The 25,141-nt window shown below is 41.4% G+C and overlaps 1 protein-coding gene across 3 annotated transcripts in view; it reads left to right on the top strand.

The window, feature by feature from the left end:
- Positions 1-25,141, top strand: part of ehbp1 (EH domain binding protein 1) — a 151,343-nt gene that overhangs the window by 83,215 nt on the left and 42,987 nt on the right. Inside the window, exons 14-18 of one of the 3 annotated variants that reach the window (XM_073481834.1) lie at positions 1,589-1,627; positions 1,856-2,002; positions 16,329-16,479; positions 19,198-19,254; positions 22,215-22,369. In XM_073481834.1, coding sequence (XP_073337935.1) covers positions 1,589-1,627; positions 1,856-2,002; positions 16,329-16,479; positions 19,198-19,254; positions 22,215-22,369 — 549 coding nt within the window. Of the gene's footprint in view, positions 1-1,588; positions 1,628-1,855; positions 2,003-16,328; positions 16,480-19,197; positions 19,513-22,214; positions 22,370-25,141 lie in introns of all 3 variants that reach the window. The other 2 variants (XM_073481833.1, XM_073481835.1) reach the window with 2 other exon arrangements.

Below are 25,141 nucleotides of genomic sequence, written 5' to 3'. Positions count from 1 at the left end.
GCCAAAATGTTACCAAAGATGAAGTCAACTGAATTCCTACCGTCTCTTCAAAAGTGCCATCATATTTTTTTGTTTGTTTTTATTTTAAATCATTTTATCAGAGCTTTTCTTCAACAAGCTGAATGATGGATGGTTTTATTTCATTCTCATGCAGCCCGAATACATTGCAGGGATGAGGAAACAGGAATATTCTCCATGTTTTGAGTATAGTTTAAAATGTCCCTTAAGGGTCAGTAAGAGAATAGCTGTCTTGCAGCTAATTTTAAATCCTGTACCTTAAACAACCTCTGTCTTACATTGACTAATTCACATCTTGCTGCTTAAGTCAGGTATTAAGATTCTGACAGCAGGTACCTGCCTGGCCCCTAAATGGATTGTTCAGGTTTTTATCCTTGCACCCTGGCTTTGATTGAAACTTTCACAGCAACATCAGTCATAAGACAGAGGATGCGGTGAACATTCATTTCCTCCTGGCGCTCGCTAAGCTTCAAATCCCAACCTCATTGATGCCATTGCAGAGATGACCGTACCGAAATTCTCTCGTTCTGCATTAGATGTTGTCGTCGCCTGTCTCGTTGCCGAGGCCCAGACGCGTTGAGGCCGGGGCCCTTAACATGTGGCGACTTTAGAAGGCACCCAGGAGAACCCCCTGCTTTGACATTTCATTATATTTTTCATTATATTTCTCATCCCTTCAGTTGATGGCAGTTGGCGCCGTGACTGCTCAGGCGTGGCGACGCTTTGCGCAGAGCACACCTCATCTCGTCTCACACACGCACTGGCACGCACCTGTATGCGTGTGCGCACACAGTCACGCGGACAAACACCCACTGAATGCATTCCTGCCTGCGTTGGTTAACCCCAGATTACCGCTTCCTGTTTACAAGTCGAAAGGTCACGGGGCAGGCGGGGGGGCAGCAGGGGGGTTATGACAGCTATGACACCCCATTTTGATCTGCTGTTATCTAGTTAGCGGGATGCATCCTCGCCTGCACCCAGGCCAGATTTGACTTGGTGGAAGGATAAACATGTTTCAGTGTTATAAACAGCTTGGTTGTAATGTTTCTCTGTCTAAGCCAAATGTGAAAGCTCTGTTTGCAGCCCTTTATAATACAGCCAGGATTACTCTGCAGATAAAATTCTAGGGTGTGTGTTTTGCTTTCTTGTCAAAGCCGTCATGCTCTCCACACCACTGGACGCAGACAGGGCTGTGAGCCCAGCTGTAGGCTGGCCCCATAATGCCAAAGTGCAGACCCTGCATATCATGCGGGATATATCCTGCTCCTACATCTTTGACTGCTTGTCTTAATTATGTTCTGCCTGATCACTTTAAGAGGAAGATATGTGAAAGCTGATTTATAGTATTTTTTTTTTTTAGTGTTATATTTAGCCATCACATTTGATAGATTACACACGGTCAGTTCATTCATTTTGTAAGAATTATATGTTTGAGACAACATTGCCAGTCCAGACAATATGATTTGTTGCAATTTTCTTTTTTTTAAATAATTTAAAATCTGAAACCATCAGAGGTAATTTGGTATTTGGCTACGTTACTTGAGGTAATGTTGTATTTTCTCTTTCAAAGGAGCCAACACCTGCCCCTGTAAGTCCACCTGCAGAGAAGGTGAGTACAAACTGAAAAAAATATACTTATATTCTCACATTTGTACACTCAGAAACTGCTTTTAACCCCCAAACACTTGCAAAAGAGTGTGTAAGAGTCTACAAGCCCTCATTTCTTATACCATCACCTCATACAGGAACACCTTATTTATGACATAGTTTTATTAGTATTGAACAGTCATTAGCACTGTTTTATGTCCTCACAATCATTGTTTTTCGTTGCACACAGAGGGTGCTGTCTCGTCAGGAGGAGCTGAAGGAGAGAGCGAGACTCCTCCTGGAGCAGGCCCGCAGAGATGCTGCCATGAAGGCCGGGAACAAGAACGTCCCCAACTCAGCCGTCAATGCACCAAACAGGGCCACAAACGTCTGCGATGTAAGTCAAAGTTGTGTGTGTGTGTGTATGGATGGACTTTTCTGGGACTGAAACACTGACATTGCTCACTTTGATAGTGTCAGAGAGGTCAAGTCTGAGGTCATTTTTAAGACGTGAATCCCAGCTGAGGACGATTCATCTCAGGTCAGCCTTGGTCTTCAGGTGTCTGAGGAGGGGGCAGTTCGGTCTGACCTCTTCCGTGTGTAGTAACTAAAGCTGTCCGCAGTGTGAGTTGTGTGTCCTTGCCTCTTTGCTGCGAGCTCTGAAGGGTTGTGCAGCATCACCTCAGTGTTCCGAACAGCTAATAGAGTGACCAGCAGCCTCTTCAACACCCTCATGTCACTCCCACAGTTCTCTGTTCGCTGCTCACTACACTTGCAACATGCTGGAAAAGCCTGTCCAAACTGTCTCATCCTCTGGCAGTCCACTTTGTTGAACACTTTATGAAAAGGCTTTGAGAAGGAGAGAAGACTTTTCCTTATTAACTTCTGCTCAGACTCTCTTATGGGCTGCTGAACGTCACAACCTGAACTCGTCTCGCTGCCTCTTCTCTCTATATGCATGTCTCTCTCTTTCAGTCTCCCTCCTCGGTCATCTTGACTCTGCACAATTTTTATGACATCCCGACCAAATTTGCTGCCCCCTCAATTTCCCCCGAACACTGAGTAAATGTTGTACACAAACACCTGTCAGCAAAAGTACATTCATGGCAAACGGGGGGTTAGAATCGCTGTACCGAAGCAAACTAGACCTGAGAAGACGTGAGTGAAATTGCCAGGTCTGAACCGAGCACGCTCCACTGAACATAATATACTGTGGAGGGGGGGTGCACACTGATGGAACAGGAGTTACCCCAGGAAAGCACTGTGGTCAAATCCTCTGTGACGTTTCCAAATGTTTCAGAAAGGAAAGGGGGGGTAAAAAAAATATGGTCTTGTGAGAATTGTGGCGACAACGGATTTGAGGGTAAAATGAAATAAATACCCTTTGGTAATGAAATATCTAAAAGGCAGCAGCCGCATGCCCCTGCATTTACTGCCTGAATCCTTAAAGAGATATATGCCCTTGAATTAGATGGTTTTTAAGAGTGTGTGTTTGTGTGTGTGCGTGCTTATGTATATAAGTGTGTTGTCACTGTTTGTCTGCGTGTAGGCATGCAAATGTGTGTGTTCATATCTGCGTGCAGGCCACAGGAGGAACCATTTCAGCATAATCTGAGCAAGTAAATGAGGAACTTCCAAGGACTGGTGGTGTTAAAAGTCTTCAGAGGAAGAAAGCAAATTAAAAGAGTTTTTCAAAGCCGTCGCAGTGCCGATATATTTCCTTAGCGACAAAAAAGGTCCTCTTCCGTCCCTTCTTGTGTGGCGCGGCAAGATGGCTGACTTCACTTAGATTAGCTCCTTAAAGTAGCCAGACCCAACCCTCTGCTCTTTCTCTCTCCCTGTCCTCCTGATTTCCTTACTCATTTCCAAGGACAATTGGTTAATAACCCCCTCACACACACACACACACACACACACAAGCACACACACTGCTCCCATGCATAGGGGAAGGAGGGAAAGGAGGAGGGGCGAGAGGGAGATATTGAATTGTTTACACTTTTTTTAATAGAAAACATTGATCAAAGGAATAGGACTGGCCTCGAGGCCAATGTGCTGATAATTGTTAGTGATTCAGATTAGATTACTTGATGTCTTGTTTTGATTAGCGCGTGTGTGTGTGTGTCCATGTTATCAGCTGGAGAGGCCCAAGCTTTTCCCATTTAACTCTCCATCCGTCTAAGTAGGTGCTTTGCGGTTTAGCATGCATAAGGTATAATTTAATTCAATTAAAGCAGGCTTCATTCTTCCAGGGAAGTGGCTAATGTGGGGGCAACAGAATGATTTGGGCAGAGGGGAGAGGAGGGGTCTACATGAGCTGTTTTGGGGCTGCAACATTCAACACACAAATGACAAATCGGTCAGTTTGAGAAGCTTGTGTCTATTAACTAAAATCACGTCTTTCCCAAAGCTGTAGAAGTCATGATTTCTATGTGACAGTGGAAACATTCAGTTAAAAAGATATTGAAAGATTAACTGATAATCAAAATAATCATTAGTTGCAGCTCTGATTGTCCAGAACAGAATAAGAGCATCTTTTCTAATCGAGATGAGGACTGTAATATGAAAGTCATTTATTTGGCTCAGGTACAGTCACTGATGTAGAGCACAGATACCAGACCCAAACCTGTCAGGACTCTTTGAGACCCGACTGGCTGGGCAGGATCGGACAAAAACCTAAAAATGATGTCCGTCTTCAGGTCGGGTTCAGCCACGTCAATTGTTATGGTGCCTTCAGTTGTTTTTCTGTGAAAATGTTGTGTAATAAACATATAATGAAAAAATAAGAGGTAAGTGGCAGATCTGAAACTTTGAAAGCCACACAGATGCTATTTGATACTTTCCAGGTTACAATCATTCATTCAGTTTCTATTAATTGCAGATGTAAAAAAAATATATATTTTTAAAGATCGGGTCAGGCTCACTTACTACTCTTTTGGACTCCCCAGCCACACTCTACACCGTTGGTGACTTCACATTAAATACAGAACTTTTCATCAAAAACATTTCCATAACTCTCGTAAAGAGTAGTAAGTGAGCAATTTATCCAGAGGAATTAGGACTCCTCAACAAGTTCTGGTCCTCCTGCAAATGAGCATTTCTCTCCTTTGTTCAGTCACCAAAAATAAGAAGCTTAGGTCGGAGCATTGAGTTTTAATAAGAAGTACTTCATTTAACTGTCACCAGTTGAACTATAAACCCTCTCTCCCATCACACACGGCCTCCTCACACCTGTCTGTAATGTAAACTCTCTGTTTGTTCATAATTCTTTGGAAATAATGCACTTCACAGTGTTGTTTCAACTTATCAAAGTAAGGTGCATCAGATACAGATTTCAGTGGAGAAACCTTTGGATAATAAGTCTGCCATTACTTAATTTTCTTGTGCTGTAGACTAAAAATCATCTATATATTATTATTACAGGATCATCATCAGGTCTTTTGGCTTTAGTCTCTGCTTTTTTGCAATACTAATGATTCAGGAGCCAAGTTTTTTTCTACTGTTGCAGTCTTGCATCTCACTCAAAATGCTCAATATGGTAAATCAAAAAACTACAAACTATGTCTGTACCGGATGAGTGAAACTAAATGTAAATGTGAAAACACATCACACATCAACACAAGATGAATGTAGCTTAATGCAGAACTGTGTGTGTGTGTGTGTGTGTGTGTGTGTGTGTGTGTGTGTGTGTGTGTGTGTGTGTGTGTGTGTGTGTGTGTGTGTGTGTGTGTGTGTGTGTGTGTGTGTGCGCGTGTGTGCGCGTGTGTGTGTGTGTGTGTGTAGCCCTGTTCTCTTGACCTATGCTCTCCCTCCTGCCATCCCTAATTGTAGCCCACAGTGACTGGTTCTTTCATCTAAGGTCACAGGTTCAGTTTTCTCTCTTTCTCTCCCTCCCTGTCTTCTCACTCACTTTCTCTCTCTCTCTCTCTCTTTGTGTGTCCATCTTTTTTTTTTCCAACCCCATTTACTGTCTTTCTTTCCTTCTGTCTGCCTGTTCTTTGTATTTCTCTGCCTCATCTCGTCTTCGTTTTCTCTCCATCCTTGTTGTCTGTCCTACTTTCTGTGGCCTTTGATGGACAAGAAGCACTATTACTAATAGTTTTGCGCCCCCTCCACCTCTTCTTCCTCCTTCTCCTCCTCATAGGTGGCCTTCACAACATATCAGCAGTCAAAGAGCAGATGTCTTGTAATGTTGTAATGTCACCACCCCCTACCCACACAGCAGCCAGATGGGTAATTAATGAGCTTTCCTAAAACTATCTGAGGCCGGGACTTTATTCTCTCATTTTATCCTTATTGCAGACATCCCATTTGTTGTTTGTCTTTCTTATTCTCTTTTAGTTCTTCCCACTGTTATTACTTTAATGCAGAAGTGTGTGTGTATGTGTGCATGTGTGTGTGTCTATTCGCTTCAGGTCTTCTCATCCATTAGCAGATGAGAACAGTAATTTCACACCGGCCTGGCCAGGCTAATTATCAGGATCCACACTTGGTTTGGAGGAACTGTATGAATGTGTGTTTGTGCGCATGTGGTCGCACAAGCATATTCTCCTGTGTGTGTGTGTGTGTGTGTGTGTGTGTGTGTGTGTGTGTGTGTGTGTGTGTGTGTGTGTGTGTGTGTGTGTGTGTGTGTTTCTTTGCATAACTGTAAAGCAAAAAATATGTGTGTGCAAGTATGGAGCACCTGTGTACTTTTGCATTCTTTCAAGTGTGTGTGTGTGTGTGTGTGTGTGTGCGCGCGCTTGTGGTACACGTTTGAGAGTGCACGCAAATGTCTTGGTGTTTTCCAGGTAAGAGAGTTCCCCTGCTCACTGACTCGTTGTGATTCCTATAATTGGGTCCCGTTTGATTTTTGCCGACCAGCAACCCCGTCCACCTCCTCCTCCTCCTTCTCCTCCGCCGCCCCCTCTCCTCTTCTCAGGAGTGGAGGGGGACTCCTGCGTTTTTGCTGTTGTGACCTGTGGGTGTTGTCATCCACTCCCATCTGCTGTCTGCCCTCTGATCCTGACTTGACTGCATTCATGTCCTCATTTTCTCCTCCACGCTCCCTTTTTTTTTTTTTTTCTTTTCTTTCTTTCATTTGTGTCACTGGTGGCCAAAACAAAGCCCTCTGGCTGAACCTCTGCATTCCTAAAGGTCCTCAGTTGTCTGAGTTATTCTATTCATACTGTATTTCATCCAAGTGATTATAAAAAAATATGCACATTATAAGTGGCTTCTTGTTACCTGGCTGTTGGCCCTAATTACCAAACACTGGCAAATTTAGGCAGCTAATTATCATAGCAAAGACACAAGAGTTTGTGTTGAGAGGTAGACATACTTGCTAAGAGTGGCATTTTCTTGTTATACTATTCAATTCTGACTTCTATTAAAGTCTCAGATAAAAGAGGACTTTCCATAGAATAAATTACATGCAAAACACAATAAAAGATCATGGTTTAAAAGACAAATAAAGTATATATTGGTGTCTTACAAAGAGACAACTGTAATATTGTGTCCTCAACCGGGATTGATAACGCGTTGAGCTCAAATTGCAACTAAGAAGCTTTTTGTCAAACCAATATCAGAACACTGTTAGTATACTTACCTGCCCTATCTTTAGACTTGCAACATAACATAATCCTGTAATCATTACCTTCTTCAAGGCTGTTAAGTTTTCACCTGGGTTCATTTGTTGTTTTGTTGGTTTGTTAGCAGGATTACACAAAAGCTACTACAAAAATGATTTTCCATGAAACTTAGGAGGAGGATGGGTCTCGGCCCAGAATAGACTATATTTACTTTTGATGCAGATCCAGATAAAGTGACGGATCCAAGAATTTTTTCTCACTGCTGTTAACATTGCAATAATTTACATTTTTGTTAATTTCTCAGGGGATGATAAGATGAGATAAGAGAAGATAAGATATGACTTTTGTGATCCCTCACTGGGAAAATTCAAGTAATTGAAACAGGACAAAAGCAAGACAAAACAGAAATAATAAAAAAAAAAAGAATAAAATACAAAATGAGATCAGGCACATCTAGGTGGCTGGTATTGATGAGGGAGCACAAAAGGGGACTGTAGGGTCCTTGGCCGAGTTTTGCACTGTGCCATCCTAGTTGATGATGTTACAACTCAAGAATACAATATGTGTTTAAGAAACGATTGAAAGAGGCCACCAGTAAAGGGCTGTCTTAGCAGCAAATTTTAAAAAATGTCTATTTTGCAAATGCAAATACAGCCTTGTGCACTCTCCTTTTTTGTCCACACTTTGTCCTTTGCACCCCTCCTCCTTCTCCTCTACCTCCTCCTCCTGTCCTCTCTCCTTTTCAACTTTCTCCCAGCAGTAATAGTTTTTCTGCAGGTCTCATTTTGATGTGGCTGCCGTCCCTTTCTTCTCCCAGCTCTCCCTTTTTTTTCCTCTTCTCCTCTTCCTCTTCCTCCAGCACCCCCTCCTTTTCTCTCGCTCTCTCTCTTCTTTTTGAAGAAACTGCCCCTAATGAAACTAAATAGTTTGGTGTGTGTGTGTTTTGGTGTGTGCGTGTGTGTGTGCGTGTGTTGGAGTGTGAGGGTATGTGTCGTGGCTGAATTGGCAGGAGTGGAGATCAAAGGCAGTCTCTAAATTGAGTGTGTGAGCATGTGTGTGTGTGTGTGTGTGTGCATGTGTGTTAACGAGCAAGAGAAAGACAGCTCTCTCAATTGCATCACAAGAGCTGATCAAGCCATCAGAGAGGAAAGCTGTAATACACACACACTTACATACCTCTTCTGTAGACATGTACCTCTTTCTTTCTCTCTTCGCTCTTTGTCAAGTTATCACATGCCTCGTGTTCACGTTTGACCAAGTGGAAGTGCCAAATGTTTCCCACGTCCATCCTGGAGCCCTGTTCTCTCTCTCTCTCTCTCTCTCTCTCTCTCTCTCTCTCTCTCTCTTTCTCTTTCTCTTTCTCTTTCTCTTTCTTTTTCTTAAAGCCGCTTTGTTGGATAAAATATGCAGGAGTAGGTCCACAGACAAGAGAATATTTAATGTTCATTGCATATGAAATTACAGTAATCCCACTTTATTAGTGCAGAAAGAATTTGTTGTAGGATTTGAAAGCTTAAATTACTCCATGTGTGCATTTGTGAGATAGAGTTTAGCATTGATTTTTTAAATTTAGATTTGTGTGTACATACATTTAATAGTCAAGATATTTTGCCTTCTTATCGTATGATTTCTAGATATCACTGATTATGCCGGTGGGCCTTCGACTAAATAGTCACAAAACTTCACTCAAGAAGTCAGAAACTAAATGTATCTGTTGGACATTTGTTTGTATTTCCACTGCAGGTAAAGAAATGTGAACATTAGGAAATGCACACAAATAACAGATAAGAGGGGCATAATGTTTGTGCTTTAATACATAGTTAATATATTTTGATACAATACGCAACACGATTGTTTACAGCTCCTGTATGGGAGCTGCAATTAAGTTTATTTTTATTTACATTGAATATATGAATATGTGCGCACCCTCCGTGCACCCTATGTGAACGGGGAACTCTCTCTGGTATTCGTCAGCTGTTCTGACACACTGCACTTGCAGTCTCAATGTGGTCAAACTTGAAAATGAAAGAGGTGTTAAAGGAACAACACAGTTGGAAGGTTTTGCCACTTCAGCACTGTTGAGTGCTACAATCTCCACCCTGATAGTTCCTGGGGCGTTGGAAAATACTTCCAGGACAGCAGGAACTTTTGCAAATGAACTACAACTGGTACTAGGTCCCTGCAGCTGTGATGAAAGTTCCTGAATTCCTGGAAAAGTTCCTGACATTTTATGTTCAATGAAAGATTAAATTACACTACATGAACAAATTCACAATGGCATTTCAAAATGTAACATATGAAGTGACTACTTTCAAAATAGACAAGTCTGTCCCCCATATTACACCTAGTTAACAGTATGCTTTTTTAAAAAAACTGATTTTCTTACCATTCTCTGCTTTTAAAGGATCTTTTGCATCTTGTGTTTTTCTGTCACCCACCTTCACAATGTTCAGCTCATGTTCTCCGTCTCTTTCTTTCTACCACTCTTCTCTTCTCCTTCCCTTCTCTCTCTCTCTCTCTCCCCAGTAATTATCCTGTCTATTTAAAGGGCAAAACCTTCCCATCTTACTCGCCTGTCACAGGCACGACTTTTCTTTGTGTGTGTGTGTGTGTGTGTGTGTTGAGTAGTCTCCATGCTCTGCTCTACCTGTTCTACCTGTCCTACTGTACAAGTGCCCTTGTTAAACAGACACACATGCACACATACACAGAGTGCTGAGGACAAACTGTTAATTCAAACATGAAACCACAGTTAAACAGAACCTCAGAGGTCAAACACACACATTTATTTACTCAAAAAATGTCAGCTTGATATTCCATACACACACACACACATGCACGCGTTTGTTCTGTAAATTTGTGACACACATTCAGCGCATCAATATTTGTTGTATTCTTACAAATACAAACAATGTTCTCTGTAAAATACACACGATTTGAAGTGTTTTGCACTGTGCCTTTTACATGTGCACTCGTGTGCTGCTGCAGTGATGGTGTCAGAATTATATTATTTATATTTAGTGTTTATTTTAATAGGGATGTACACGGCATTTTCCAATTCACACAGGATACTAAACACAAAAACACATACACAACATTAAAAAACGCAAAATAATACAACAAAACAACCAAATGAAAAGCAGATTGACAGCTTTTATAAAAAAAACTGTTTAAACATTAATTTAGAAACACTTACACATCACATTAAAATTACTACACAAACTACAGAACACACCAACATGACGTCTCTGCCCAAAAACCATGCACACAGACAACCACACACGCATGTATACACTGACACACAGGTACACGTCCTGCGCTTCCACACCACTTCCACACTGACATCTCGCAGATTTTTTTATTTATGTACATATAACACACACACACACACAGACCCCTATCATGGGCACGCACCCGTCGAATCATAATTAGGCCGTGTCCTGGTTCTTTGATAGCCATGTACAGTGGCTCTTCTTTAATTCTTTATCAAATGCATTGATCGCTGTGGGCCTCGCATGCTCATTGATCCGCGCACTCCGTCTGGAGCCAGCCGATAAGCTCTCTCTCCCTCTCTGTCTCTCTCTCTCTCTCTCGCTCAGACTCTCTCTCTTTCTCTCTCTCACTCTCTCCCTTACTCTCTCTCTCTCTCGCTTTACCAAAAATTGAGCAATAATAGGTTTTAAAAGTGATAGATTTCTAAATCTGGTACATGTAATTTATTTTTAAAAAATGCATATATTGTTGTTAAATTAATCTTGATACCTTGTGGTACTATAGTACACAAAAAATTAGCCAATTGCTGGACTCTCTGGTTTTCAAACTGAAGACCACATTTCCCATAAACCCTTTTGCTTCCTGCCTCAAAGAATATGTTGCTGCTTGATTACTTTACCCGCAATCCTCTTTCTAAACCTGACCAGACACGTCATTCTTATTTTTTTATAATGATCTTCCAAAGATTATCTTTCATAATCAGTGTTGTTAATGTTCAAATCAAGTGTCGGCTTATTTAAAATATGAACAGTCGGAATTATGAGGCCCAAGTGCGAATAACTGAAAATCAGTACAGTACAGTGCAGTGTAATGTAAATGTGGACAGCATTGCAGCTTCAAATGTCTAAATGCTGTGATAAGTCTCTGTGCTAACTGCTATCGTAACCAGGAATCTAGGTTGAGATCTTTAGTACTTAATTCTCTCTTATATATTTACAGGATGTACGATCCTGGTTAGATTTTCAGAAAAATTGAATTGTTTTTAGATGTTGTATGTTCCGTTATTAGATAATTGGGAATACTAAGAGTATAATAAGTCGTATACATGAAGGCAGGTAGGTTAGCTGTTGTGTGTTTACTGTTGTGGAAGGATGGCTTCAAATGAAGTTTGAATGAGTTCTACCTGCATCTGCGTCATGTCTGGATCATCAGTCTGGCATTTGAAACAATGTTTTTGAGTGTGTGATTACACAGCTATGTGATTGTTTTTGTGTGTGTGTGTTTTGTTGCGCTTTAGGATGTGTGTGAGTGAGTGTGTGTGTGTGTGCCTGGACAAGATAGAGACCTAAAGCACCTCTTGACCGTGAATTAGCCTGTCATGACAAATGTCTGGAACTGCATGACTGGCTGCCAGACTGGCTGGCTATCTGGGAGGTTGGCAAACCCTTTTAGATAGTGATTGTGTGTGCATCCCTGTGTGTGTGTGTGTGTGTGTGTGTTGGTGTGTGTATGTGTGTTTATGTGGCATCACTCTGTGCCCACGCCAGGTCTCTGTACATGACCAGTGGTGCATGTCCTCCCTCCCTCTTTCTCCTTGCCCAGAAAAGAGCAACCAAGGCGACAACCTGCTCCCCCTGCTCAAAAAGAGCTTCCAGAGCGGAGAGGGTCCGCTCACCCCAACGCCAAACCCACAGTGGAGTCCTCTGTCTCAGCCTTGCACTCAACCGTTTAGCCTCTCTTCCCCTGGAGGTTCCCAGCAGTCGATGGAAGACACAGTACACGATTGTTCTTGCCGTCGCCATTTAAAAAAAAAGAAGTCTCTTCACCTCCTGAGTCTTCATTCTTAAAGCTGCGCTTCCCACTGACCACCAGCTGACACGTTTTTTCTCCTCCTTTTTCCTACTTCTTTTTTCATCCTGGCTTTGATCATGCAACGACGCGGCTGGTTGGGTTTGTGCGTTCTGCTTTTTTCAGAGTCGAGTCCCGGTGGCTTTTACATCCACTGGCTGTTAGTTTCCTGTGTTGCCAAATAAAATGGCTGTATGTGTTTGTTTTCCTTGTTACGCATGATATCCATCGTCACTTTCCAAGTTGGAAAAGGCCAGCGTGATCATCCTTTTTTTTTAATGTAATGTCCACTAGATGGCATGTCATCCCCACTTGGTCAACAAGTAAATGAAAAAAGTTCTGGTTTATTGCGTTCCTACAGAAAATTGGGATGTCAGTGTTGGCAACGGTTGGGTGACTGACAATCTCAATTGGTTCGACAGAGAGCTAGAATTGTACATCACCCAAAATAATGAAGGAAAACATTTGCCCCATTGTGCCCAACTACTCTCATATCTAATGTTTATCTTAGCTGTCTAAGATTCTTGTGCACTTGCAATGATTATGAAAACCAAAACATTAACTCTGCCACAAATTAGCCTTTCAGTTCCTGTAGTTGAATCTGTGATTAATAAGGACACATTCCTACAATTATAAAATCACACATGATCATACATATAGTATACACAGGAATATTTGATCCTAGATCTTGTCACAGATCACATATTGTCCTTTACACAACAAAAAGACTCTAGTATCATCTCCTCTACTCTCCCTCCAAACACATACTCATATTTCTAATCAGTGGCTCTGTAGCTGACCGAGCTAGGCGCTAGTCAGATGCATTTTCCTGTAGCGCTAATCCTAGCCTCTGGATAGACAAAGTCAATTTCCCATTTCCTGTCCCCAAAATGGCCAACAACAATATGGGATGTTTTGGAGTGTGTTGGGGCCCAAGCTGTACGTGTGTATAAAAATATATATGTGTACTCTATATGCATACAACACACACTTGCGCACTTAAATTGGTAGTTGTATCCATGTCTGTAAAGGCCAGATTGGATATCAGAACCAGCCTGTAGCCGGAAGGCCATCAGTGACATTACTGGTTATCATATTACATTTATAAAAGCAGGGAGATGCCTGCCTAGAAAAACTTAGTAAGAGAGAAAGAAGTGAGGATGGAAAGAGAGAAATATTGTAAGAAAATAACATGGCAAGTATAAAGACATAATGCAGAATTTATTTTTGTGTCATGTCACCAACTATCATTACTTTATTAGAAGACACAGATTGACTCCGGAAATCTTAACACCTCTTTCTGGCCTTCATCCTAACCGTTTTTGAGATTGTCTTGCAATTGACCTCTGAATCCACCGTCTTCTTTATGAAATCAGAGATCAGAGATCATTTCTATGAGCTTCTTCAAACAGTTATTTACACCCATCAATCCTAGCAGGTTTTTTTCTTGAACTGCTTCCTGTTCTCTGACTCTGTCCTTTCTCTCATCCATGCTTAAGAAACCCATTCTGATCTTCGTGTTTCCTTCAATTTTTCACCTATTTCTATGCACGTATTTAAATTCAAGATTTAAGAAAACACTGATTTCATCCCCATTTATTTTAGGAACAATAGCTGTATTGCAAAGATTACCTGTCTTGTGGCATTCCACAGGAGTCAATCTTAGGTCTTCTATTGTTTTCCATTTGTATCACGTTCTCAGGTCACATAAATATATACACAAATAGAAATATAATAATTAGCTATATTGTTCATTAGACAATGTAATCCTGGTCTTGTATTTAAGCCTGTTTACTGGATGTTGCGTTATGGATGTACCCCTTTAATTCTTCCTAAAGCTCTATCTGTCAGTGCCTGCTACAGGTAATCTAGTTGAGATTCTTGATGTTGAAGTGTTTAGTCCTGTTTGTGAATCAGTGCAAAAACACACAATATTTAGTTGTTGCAGGATGTCATTTGTCTTTTTTACCGACATATTTAAAACCACTTTGTAACTTGGTTTTTGAAAATGTGAAACAACAAATTTACATGTTTAAAGATCCTATTTTCTTATAATAATCCATAATTCTGTTATTTGTTTCCTGGAGCTGGACTGAATGAGATCTTGGGAAGTATTGTTATTTTTGACATTCAATACTTTCCTATAAGCAAGTATCAACAACCGCTTCTCCTCTTTCTACCCGCCTCACTTTTTATCTCTCTTTCTGTCTCTCTCTCCCTCTTTATCAGTCTCTCTCTAAGGTGTGTTCCCTTCTCCCCATGGGCATCCCCCTGGGCTCTCTCTCTCTCACACACACACACACACACACACACACACACACAGAGTGCATTAGGGTTGCTGTCATTTACAATACAGCCCCATTGTCCCAACCTAACAATGGCTACAAACAAACAATTGACATGGAAATGGAGAGATGTAGCTCATTAGCGGGCGCTGCTTGTTTTGTTAATGGATAAATGGGCGGCTTCAATAGGCCAGCCCTAAAACCCCTGCCTCAATATGGAGAAGCCTGATTAACAGGAAACCACAGGGAGGGAGAACAGTGACAGAGAAATGCAGCTTCACTCTCCCTTGGGTCACATGTGGTCGTGTATGTTTGGGAAAGAGGGGGTGCAAGGTGGAGTTTTCAGAGTGTGTTTGTGTTGTGTGTGTTTGTGCTCAGGTTGGAGTTGTGTAAGACGTGTTTGTGGGTGTGAGTGCAAGGTGGAGTTTGTGTTAACATGCCTCTTAACTTCTGTTGTTTTTGTCACACAGGCTTAAATGATGTATGCTGGATTTGAAACAGTATTTGTCATCATAGTCTCTTGCAGATTGAATTATGTGGTGAATATCTCAACCCAACAGCCTCAGTATGCTCTCTCATAACTTTACACCAACTGCTTTGGACTACTCCAATATTTCTTTTTGTGTCGCTTTAACAAATTCACGTTGTGATGGTCTACATACGTCATTTTGAATATCCTGTCATCCTCTGCCTGCTTACTGATGTACTTACAGCCTGTGCATTGAGTGCGCTTGTGTGTGCTTGGTTGGGTTGTCGTCAGTTAAGTGTTTGTCAGTTTACATCATCAAGGTTTTCCTGTTTGCTCTGTAAGTGTGTGTGTGTGTGTGTGTGTGTGTGTGTGTGTGTGTGTGTGTGTGTGTGTGTGTGAGTGTGAGAGAGAGAGAGAGAGAGAGAGAGAGAGAGGTGGTGGCCTGCGCTTATCAGTAGGATCAGATTGGATCGGCCTGAAAATGGCATTTCTGCCATTACTCTGATGGTGACGGCTCAATACTGTATGTCTAGTGCCAAGATGAGGTGTGTGAATGTGTGTGTGTGTGTGTGTGTGTCTATCTATACACTCCTAACTCTATAATGCACAAGATGTGTACATCCATTTTGATAACAAAACTTCTTATTGTGTATTTTGTACTAGCTGGCGTGTGGCTGTGATGTGGTGTATGTCTTGCATACACTTATTCAAAAGAATCAAGAATCCCTGCCCTCTGCCTGAATTTCCTTTTGTTCGTATTATTTTGCTGTGTTTGTGACATTTCCTGGCATCAGGGATTCTGGAGAAAGACAGCTGATGCTTGAGTCTCATTTCCAGGTCGTAAAATAAAGACGCTTTGGGCTGGTGGCCTGCCGACCCTGAACAACGGTATTTGACAACCAGGGAATGAGACTCAATCAGTTATCTTTCTCCAGAATTGCTTACTGGACTTGGACACGTTGGTATTAGAAGTCACATTTTCCAAGTTTAACTTTTATTCACATTGTATCAATATTTTAAGATTATTAACTTCATAGTTATTAATTAGGACCTTCTATATTTTCATCTCGATCATGGCCAAAAAAACTGATCGGGTCATGTGATATAAACCTGTGTGTGTAGCGACTTTAAAGCAACATTACGTAGAAATTGGCATTTTGTGCGATTTGGTGCCCCCTGAGACACCATTCACTCTTTTACAAGACACTGTACCATCAAAATGATTTTGAAGCTGTTATTTTAAGATAAAAACAAAGTAACATAATGTTGCTTTAATATTTACTTCCACAAGAGTCACTGAAACTCTCTTGTTCATGTTTTTGTTCATATTTTTGTGTGCAGGAGCGGGACGCAGAGCGGCGGAGACAGCTGAGAGAGCGAGCCAGGCAGCTGATAGCTGAGGCTCGATCCGGAGTAAAGATGTCCGACATGAGCCTGCTGGACTCGTCCAGCATGGAGAGAGGCAAGGGCAGCAAAGCTAGCCCTGCTGGAGGTCAGCACACACGCAGCTTTTTAACTTTTTTATGAACATACTTTCTGAGTTTGATAAGAAGGCCTTATATTGACGCACGCACTTGCTAACACCCATAAATCTCACTAATAGTCATTAACTGTAATACAAAAGAAAAGTCACACTAGCATGCTTTTAACATACACTCACTTTCTTCATCCACACATGCCATGACTCTCACATTTCCATTATGCTCTCTAAAGGGGTTCTGTTTAATCCTCAGAGAAAAACAAAATGCCATTTGAGTCCGGCCGCGGGTCTAAAATGCACCACCCTCATATTTACAACCGCAATTTACCCCCGCGACTCCTCCCTCGTCTTGTTCGCCCAGTAATTGTTAATCAACACAACACATAGTGCGTCCAAATTATGCTCAAAACACCAAACACTTCTAATGATGGCTTGCAGGGGTAGCAACTGCTGCCACACACATTTCCCACTGCTTTCCATTTCCTTGAAATTGGGGTTATTATTATAATGACCATTATTAGGCGTCTCTAGTTGTTTGTTTCAGATTCTTCCACATTACACCCTCTTTTGCTGTACTGTTCATGTAGATCGGGTACACTGCATGCAAATGAGAGGTGAGATTGAAGACGGGTGAGGATGACGAGTGTGTAAAGTTGAGAATGCAGTATCAGTACTATAGGTGAAGAGAAAGAGGGAAGAAGCCTCTTGATATTTTAAAAGTAGGAATGAACACAACATTAACACATGGCCTGTTAATGGTTGAGAAAGGAGAGATATAAGGGATGAAAGAAAGACATTTAAGTGACAAGTAGGGCTGCAACTAACAACTACTTTGTCAGTAAAATGTCAGAAAAATGTTAATCATTGTTTCACTAAGCCCAAGATGACGTCCTCAAATGTTTTGTTTTGTCCACAACCCAAAGATATTCAGTTTACTGTCATAGAGGAGTGAAGAAACATTTACTCAAAGCAGTTAATCTATTATAAAAATAGTTGGCAATTAATTTAATAGTTGACAACTAATCGATTAGTTGTCATAGCTCTGAACTAACAATTATTCTCATAATCAATTTAAAAGGTTCAGCATGTCTGCTTCAGAAATGATTCAAAGCGATCATCAATTATCAAAGTAGTTGCCAATTATTTTTCTGTCAATCAGCTAATTGATTGATCAACCAATCATTGCAGCTCTGGTGACAGGATTATATACAGAATGACAGGAAGAAGGACAAGTAGGTAGGTCAGAATATCCGCCTTTGGAGTTGAGAAAAGGGATGAGGGAAACAAATCGAAAACTAATAAACCCTAAACAAGAAGAAGTGAGATCAGCAACTTGTTAGGTGAAACGACAGAAGAAAGACAGCGAGGCAGAGGGAGGGTAGCACTTGATTTATTTGCTCTTTCAGCTTTTCTGAATTGGACTAATTGTTGATCTCATTAAAAATGGAGTTGGAGGAAAGAACGGAACAAGAGAGGAGGAGGAGGAGGTGAGGAGAAGAGAGAAATGCTGTTGGCTGTGATACACAAGGCCTGCCGAGCAGAACGGCTAATCCTAGCCCCCACACTCTCTTTTTCTCTCCCTCTCTCTGCCTTTCTCCCTCTCTCCCCTCAACACCATTCACGGTCCTTTAATGCAGCTCGGGCTGCCCCCTCCAAGTGTCTGCCCGCAAAGAAACTTTCCAAACTCCATCACCATGGCCTCCCATTAATTAGGCCCTAGCCAGCCACGCAGGAACAGCGCTTGCAAGCACGCTCCGCATCGTAGCTAGCAAATTAGAAAAAAAAACAAAAAAAAAACAGGAAATGCTGTTATTGTGATTCTCCCTCCTTCTCTCTTTGTTCTCGGTCTCTCTACCCACCAAGTAGTAAATAGCAGAGGAGGGAGCCTGCAATGTCAGACGCTGTATACCGATTGTTTTGTTTTAATCCATGGTGGGTTATCCATGCAGCTAGAGCTGCTCAGGTCTCCATTTGAGTTTCTGCTAACATGTTTTTTTCTCTTTTAGTCCTAATGTGGAGACACTGTTGTTTCTATTGAGCCCCTCAGGAGACTTAATGGAATATGTGCTTTCATGTTTTTTCGGTTTTTGTTTGCCTTACCTCTTTTATGTGGAACAAGAAAGGCAGGCAGCAGATCTCTGAATGAGGGGATTTAAACGGAGGTCTCAGTTTCACTGTGTGTGTCAGATATTTGTGAGCCCAAAGACATAGACAGACACTAATCAATCACAGTCCCTCCTCATCACTCAGGTGGAATCTGCTGCCATTTTGTGCTATTTATTTTGCTAAATATGAGAATTATTGATTAGTTGCACACACAATAACAACCCTGCAGAGACACACGAAGTCTAATGAGTGCACTACACATTGGGTGATGATCTTTTTGCAAACAGAATGAGTGTCATCATCCCATCAAGTGTGCTGGAATGCTTAAGTAGACGAAGGGGAGAGGACATGTTATGGTGGATTATACTTTTTGAGACGTTTAAGACGAGGATTACTGAATCGGGTCACTTCACATGTGCTCTTATCACAGACTGCTGTTAACACAAACTAACCAAGATTTTTTTTTCCTTCTCTCCTCTCCATGTCTTCATTTTGGTCTTTTTTATTCCGTTAACACATTTCCTTTCACTTCTCTTAAATTCATCCCTCTCAAATCCTTTCTGACATCCTCACTTCCTCTCCTTTCTAACACTTCCTTCCCTCTGTCCCACTCCATATCCACAGATGTTTTGGATGGAGTGAGAGGTCATCATGAGGATGATGCCGTTGATGGTGAAAGGGGTGAGGATGAGGAAGAGGGGAGGGCTGAGGAAGAGCAGCTCCATTTTGGTGGTGGTGGTGCTGCTGCTGCTGCTGCTGCTGATCATGATGATGATGATGATGATGATGATGATGATGATGATACTACTATTGCTGCTGCCACGTCTGCGTCTGCACTGGTTACTAACCCACTGCCACTGGAGGCTCTTCTTCCAACCACCTCCAGTACCCAGGGGCCCCTGGAGCTTACTAACCCTGGCTCTGAGCTAACTTCTCTGGGTAAAATCACTGGCTGCGGCTGTGCGGCGCTGCATGTCTTGTCTGCCTTCTTCTAACTAACTGTTTCACCTGCCTGGATCTTCTTTCATGTATTTCCTGCATGTTCAGTGGTCAGTTTTTCATCTTGCTGTCATACATACCCAAATTACTTGCAAATTCTTTATTTCTTGAATTCTCCTTTTCCATTCATAAAATCATTGAGAGTATGAACAGAACTTCTGGCATCAGACAACCACTTGAATGGGTCAATTAATTACTACGGGACCAGTTTCTCAATCACTCGAAAATTAACTCAGATATGAATATTTTAAATCTGTTACACTCTTTATGCTAATGATCTTTTTAGCGACACATACGACAAGATATCAATATCAATTTGTAAACAAGCATTTACCAGATAATGATCAGGCAAACCAAAATAATTTTGCTAAAGATTTGCTGCGATGTTATATCCCATCCAAACAGAACGAAAGTGCAAATGTTTCTCCCATTGTGTCTTTTTGATACCCCACCTTATCTCCTCCACCCAGTGAACAGATCTTTCCAAAGCAATGCAGTTTAAGCATTTATTTAAGACCAGTCATGTAGTCTAAACTGCCCTAATCTAAATTTTTACTTACTCACTTTGTACTATTTATTACTCTCTTACGCTCACACTTTGCCTCGTTTCATCATTCAGCCACTCGCTTAAGTGCATGCTGTCTATCTGTCAGTGCATCATCATGAATTATCCTCTATTCCCCCTCTGTCCCCTGCATCCTACTAGCTCCATACGCATTGGTGCTTCATATAGAAGGAGCTAACTTACGATACACATTTGTTGAGTGTCATGGTCTTGTTGGTGTTTTTCCCACATTCTCTTTCATGAGAAACTTCTTTAAGTAGTAATTAATAAACTCAGAAAAGTGCTCCCCAGACAAAAATAAAATCATATCTTCAGGAAAGCATTTGCTCGAATCTTCAGAGGTAAAACTAATTAATTTGTTTTGTGTTTAATTTATTTTATTTGCTTCCTCAATTTCCTGCCGATGTGAGATAGGTGAGAGTACAGTGAGGCACCAGAAGAAACAAACATGAAAACGGGCGAATGCTTCCTGCAGCTTTGAAGTGCAATATCTCTGCACTGTTTGTTTTTTATGTGTCTCCCTTTTTTCTTCTTTGTTGGTGGTTATTTTTATGTAGTCAGGAAAGAAGTGGATGGAGATGATTGTAACAGTGAAGTAGCTGATACCCCACTTCAGTCTGTAAATGTTCCGTTTTTGTCGCTGCCCAGATCATTCAAACCACCTCCTCCACTCTGTAAATGGTGCTTCTGTTTTAGTGTACACTGTTTGTGAGTCCGTTCATGTGTTTCTTCGTATGTCCTTGTCTGTTTGTGGTGACAAAGTTAAAGAGAGTGTGTCTATGTCTGGCATCTGTATGCATGCATCATTGGATATGTGTGTGTGTGTGTGTGTCACAGAGGGAGGTGACACATGAAACGGTTGCCCTCCTGTTCTTTCATCTTCCTCAGTGCAGTGGTCTGTCCTGGCAGGGGAGCTGTGGTTACCAGTCCCTGGAAAATAAAGCTGTACGGAGCTACTAGAAGGCAGAGAGAGAGAATGAAGGAGCAGGAAGGGAAGAAAGACTAGAACAGACAAATTAGGAATGGATGGAGGTAAAAGTAGGGAGAAGGTTAGGTTTGATAGATGGAATGAGAGGCAGGAGTTCTTAACCTAAAAACAACCATAAGTAAAAATTCAGTGTAAAGTTGATTAGGGTTTAGGGATTAACAGTAGCTAAAGTCATCAACAGAATACCGTTAGCAGCAGTTAGCTTCTCTGGTGATATGCTCTCCCTATTTGTTGGGAGTATATATCAAAAGATGTCCAATTCTTACATATTGCACCTTTTAATCGATATATCGATCTGAATCGATGGATCATTACACCCCTACTTGACGGATTTGACGTGTTTTTTAAACCCTTTTTCTAAAATAATCGCGTGGACTAGGCCTAAAATAACAGCCCTCTAAAAATTCTTATTTAGGTTATGATGTTAATTTTTTTACTGAAACTATTTTAGACAGCTGTTGATTTAACTTTATGGTCATTTTGGAGGCTGTAGTTTGTGGCAGTGTTGAATTGTTTTGCTTTATACTGCTGTAATCATTTTACCACCTACTTTTTATTAATGGGGATCAACTAAATATTATAAACTCTTGAGAAAGACAGTGAAAGAACAAACACTTAAAAGATGAATCATTCTCTCGTTCCCTCCATCTTGTCCTGTGCTCACTGTGGTGATATCACTGTACACTCAGTTCCTCAGCAGCTCTCTGCAGTACAAACAGGACTTAAGGCTGCAGAGTCTGTCCAGATCTCTATCTCTCTCTCACATCATATATATACAGTATTCTGTATATCTCTTCCCACTCATGTGTTGGTGTGTATATGTTCCTTATCAATGGCTTTGCCCAAGTGTGTGTGTGTACATGAATGCAAACTAAGTTGTCTCACCTTTCTCGTCTTTTTAACTTTCTAAGAGTGTCGGTGTGTGTGTGTTGTATACTGTCAGTCTTTGTTCATTTCAAATGTCTGTACTGTAGTTTCTTTGTAGTTGTTTTGCTCTTTTATATTCTGTTTATGTTCCGTCGTATTTTTGATGTATACATACACTCTTTGTACTCATTATCCTCTTGTTCTCCCTCTTTCTCTCTCTAGGTACAAACAGTAAGCATGTGGATCTGAAGCTGAAGAAGCTGGTGGACGTCAGCCCAAGAAGAGTCACTTCCCCTTCATCCCCATCCTCCACGTCCTCCTCATCCTCGCCCACTGCCTCCTCCACCTCCCCACTCAGCCCCGCAGAGGGACTCGAGGTACGCACATACTCACCTCAAAACATCCACCGGGCGTCTTTATTTTCTTTCTTTTTTCTCCCCACCTCTCTTTCCTTTTATCTCTCTCTCTCTCTTTCTGTCTCTCCACGCCATCAAAGGGTCATCCAATCAATCAGGTCCGACTGACCCCGGTTGTCAGCCGGCTGACCCTGTGTACATATCAGTCAGTCGGACCACTTCATGTAAGACCATAGTTTATCCCTCTCGTGTCCATATGAGTCCGTCTAAAGCCATGAGACACACACACTGGCATCATAATGCTCAACATAACATGTAGCAGTCCCCGTCTATTGACTATGACCTTTTCAGACAGTTGTTGCGTGTGTGTGTATAGGTGGAGTAGGGGGTTGTTGCTCAATGTGTCTGTATCTTCTGATGTGAATATTGAGTCAACAAGTAGTCAGCCAGTCTTAACATCAGTTTAATTGATTTTGAATGTCAAGTGGTATAAGGTGTGTGTGTGTGTGTGTGTGTGTGTGTGTGTGTGTGTGTGTGTGTGTGTGTGTGTGTGTGTGTGTGTGTGTGTGTGTGTGTGTGTGTGTGTGTGTGTGGCTGTCAGTACAAGTGAATCCCTCCATGCTTATGGCAACACAGGGTGTCTTTGATCATCGATTCACATAAACTCCCTCTTGTGTTCAAAGCCTAAAAGGCTTAGTCCTTTATGGCCAAAGGAGTGTGTGGTTGTGTGTGTGTGTGTGTTACCATTTGACCCTCACAGAAGTAGAATCACCATTCGGTTGACACCTAACCCCTGTCTAAATCACCATACTATTTTTAAATGAACTATAAACTTCTCCCGAGTCAGCGCCTTACATGGCTCCTCCACCGCCATCAGAGTATCAATGTGTGGGTAGTTCAGGGTGAACGTGATGTATTACATGCTCTCAAGTTAAAGGCCCCTTATAAATGCATTATATTTAACTGCTTATCTGGCCAGTCTTAACAGAAGTTAATGTTGAATTTAATGACGTAGAACTAGGGATGAGGATGCAACAGGTATGATTCTTTGTCAGACATCATGAAATAGTCATAATGTATCGATCAACGTATGCTGTGAAATGATACCTTGATCGGGTATTCAAAAATCAGTTTCCAGCCCAGCTCAGACTTCTTTTAAACTATGACTTGTGTAACTTGTTTTGAAATATAACAGCAGGAGGTAACCAGGTCTATTGACAAAACAATTTGCAGTTGCTTTAACTCCACAAGTCTTCTGTTTTATATTAGCCAAGCATCACTTTTTCATCTTGTAACAGTATTGTCTTATGCAGTATTTATCCATCATTTATACTCATCTAAAAATTTGTGTCATTTACTGTATTGTCACTAAAACGATATCAATTTGAAGCTGCACAAAATTAATATACTCAACACATAACAATTAATAAATGTGCATTAATATGTTTATGTGCAGTTTTATGAGTTTACTTTTTCTGTCCTTTAAATAAAAAGGATAAATTGTCTCGTCCCATGAGGATTGGGCATCCCAAAAGTCCTTCAGGCGGGTGGAACGACCTGCAGGAACATCACACACACACACTCTCACTCCCTCTCATTAGCGATTGTGTATATGCGCAGCCTTGGTAGCGCACGATAAGGGCATGCGACGCTCAGCAGACTGCAACGTTAGTCACGCAGCCCCCTGCATGCACATTCACAGACCGCACACACCAAAAGCACTGACTCACCACCGCCACCGCGATGATAGCAGAGATAAGAGATAAAGAGGGAGAGCGAAAGAAAGAGTGTAAAGAGGGAGGGAGGGGGGACCCCAATATCTGCTTGTCCCAGAGTGTAAATGGGAGACGGAGCTGTGGCCAAGTGGGCAGGTGTTTGTGATTGAGAGAGAGAAAGATGTTTTATAGTTTTTAAGAAGGTGTTGAAGGCCAGTAGAGGAGTTTTTTTTATAGGTGTTCATACAGGTCTGGTTGTAATGTGGCCAGCGTTTCTGCACATATTCAAATCTCACCAGTCATAATGTCCAACCAAAGTAAAGATAACATTTGTATTAATATTAAATAATATATTTTATATTGTATAATATTTGACCAGTGTTTCTCCCATTTGTCCGGGACATTGAAGCCTTCCAGGACACGTGGAACAGCATCAGTTTTTTTCAGGAACCCTGAATGTAACAGCGCTGTTTAACCTCCGCTCACCAAGTCAGATTCACAACAGTTAAACAATAAGTAATAATTGGGGAGACAGCCTCAGTGTCCTAATCAGTCTCCCCAGGGATTAACTCTTCTGCTAAATCAACATTTCCCTGTGGATATTGCAGGGGCTTGCAGTTTTTACCAGTCAACACACTGAAATGTAGGAAAAAAACCTGAAAATATGACAAGGACAGCAACATTAATCCAATAAATCCTTTGACGTCCAATTATCAATGATTGTTGCACTTCTCCTGCAAACAAACCTAAGAAATATTCATAAAATCAGTCACTTGAACGCCTAATTTCGATCATCAAATTCAAAGGCAGTATCAGTGATGAGAAGATGGACTCGGGACAGATTTGAGAAACCGAACTTTGTAACAAACTCATTGGTCAAAATGACCACAGTGACCATCACTGTCTGTTCGAGTGCTGTTGGAGTTATCGGGGAAAACATTTTTCCAACTTCGAAAGTTCACGTGAATGCCCTCTCAAGTCAACTTGGAAAAACGGAGAAAATTATGGTACACGAGTTGCCAAGTTGAAATCACATGATGCAGAAACATAGCGGACATCTGTGAACATTGGGTGATTG

Source organism: Pagrus major, chromosome 15 (genome assembly GCF_040436345.1).
Source record: "Pagrus major chromosome 15, Pma_NU_1.0".
Classification (NCBI taxonomy): domain Eukaryota; kingdom Metazoa; phylum Chordata; class Actinopteri; order Spariformes; family Sparidae; genus Pagrus; species Pagrus major.
Note: the sequence above shows the minus strand (reverse complement) of the source record. Positions and strands in the feature narration are given on the sequence as shown.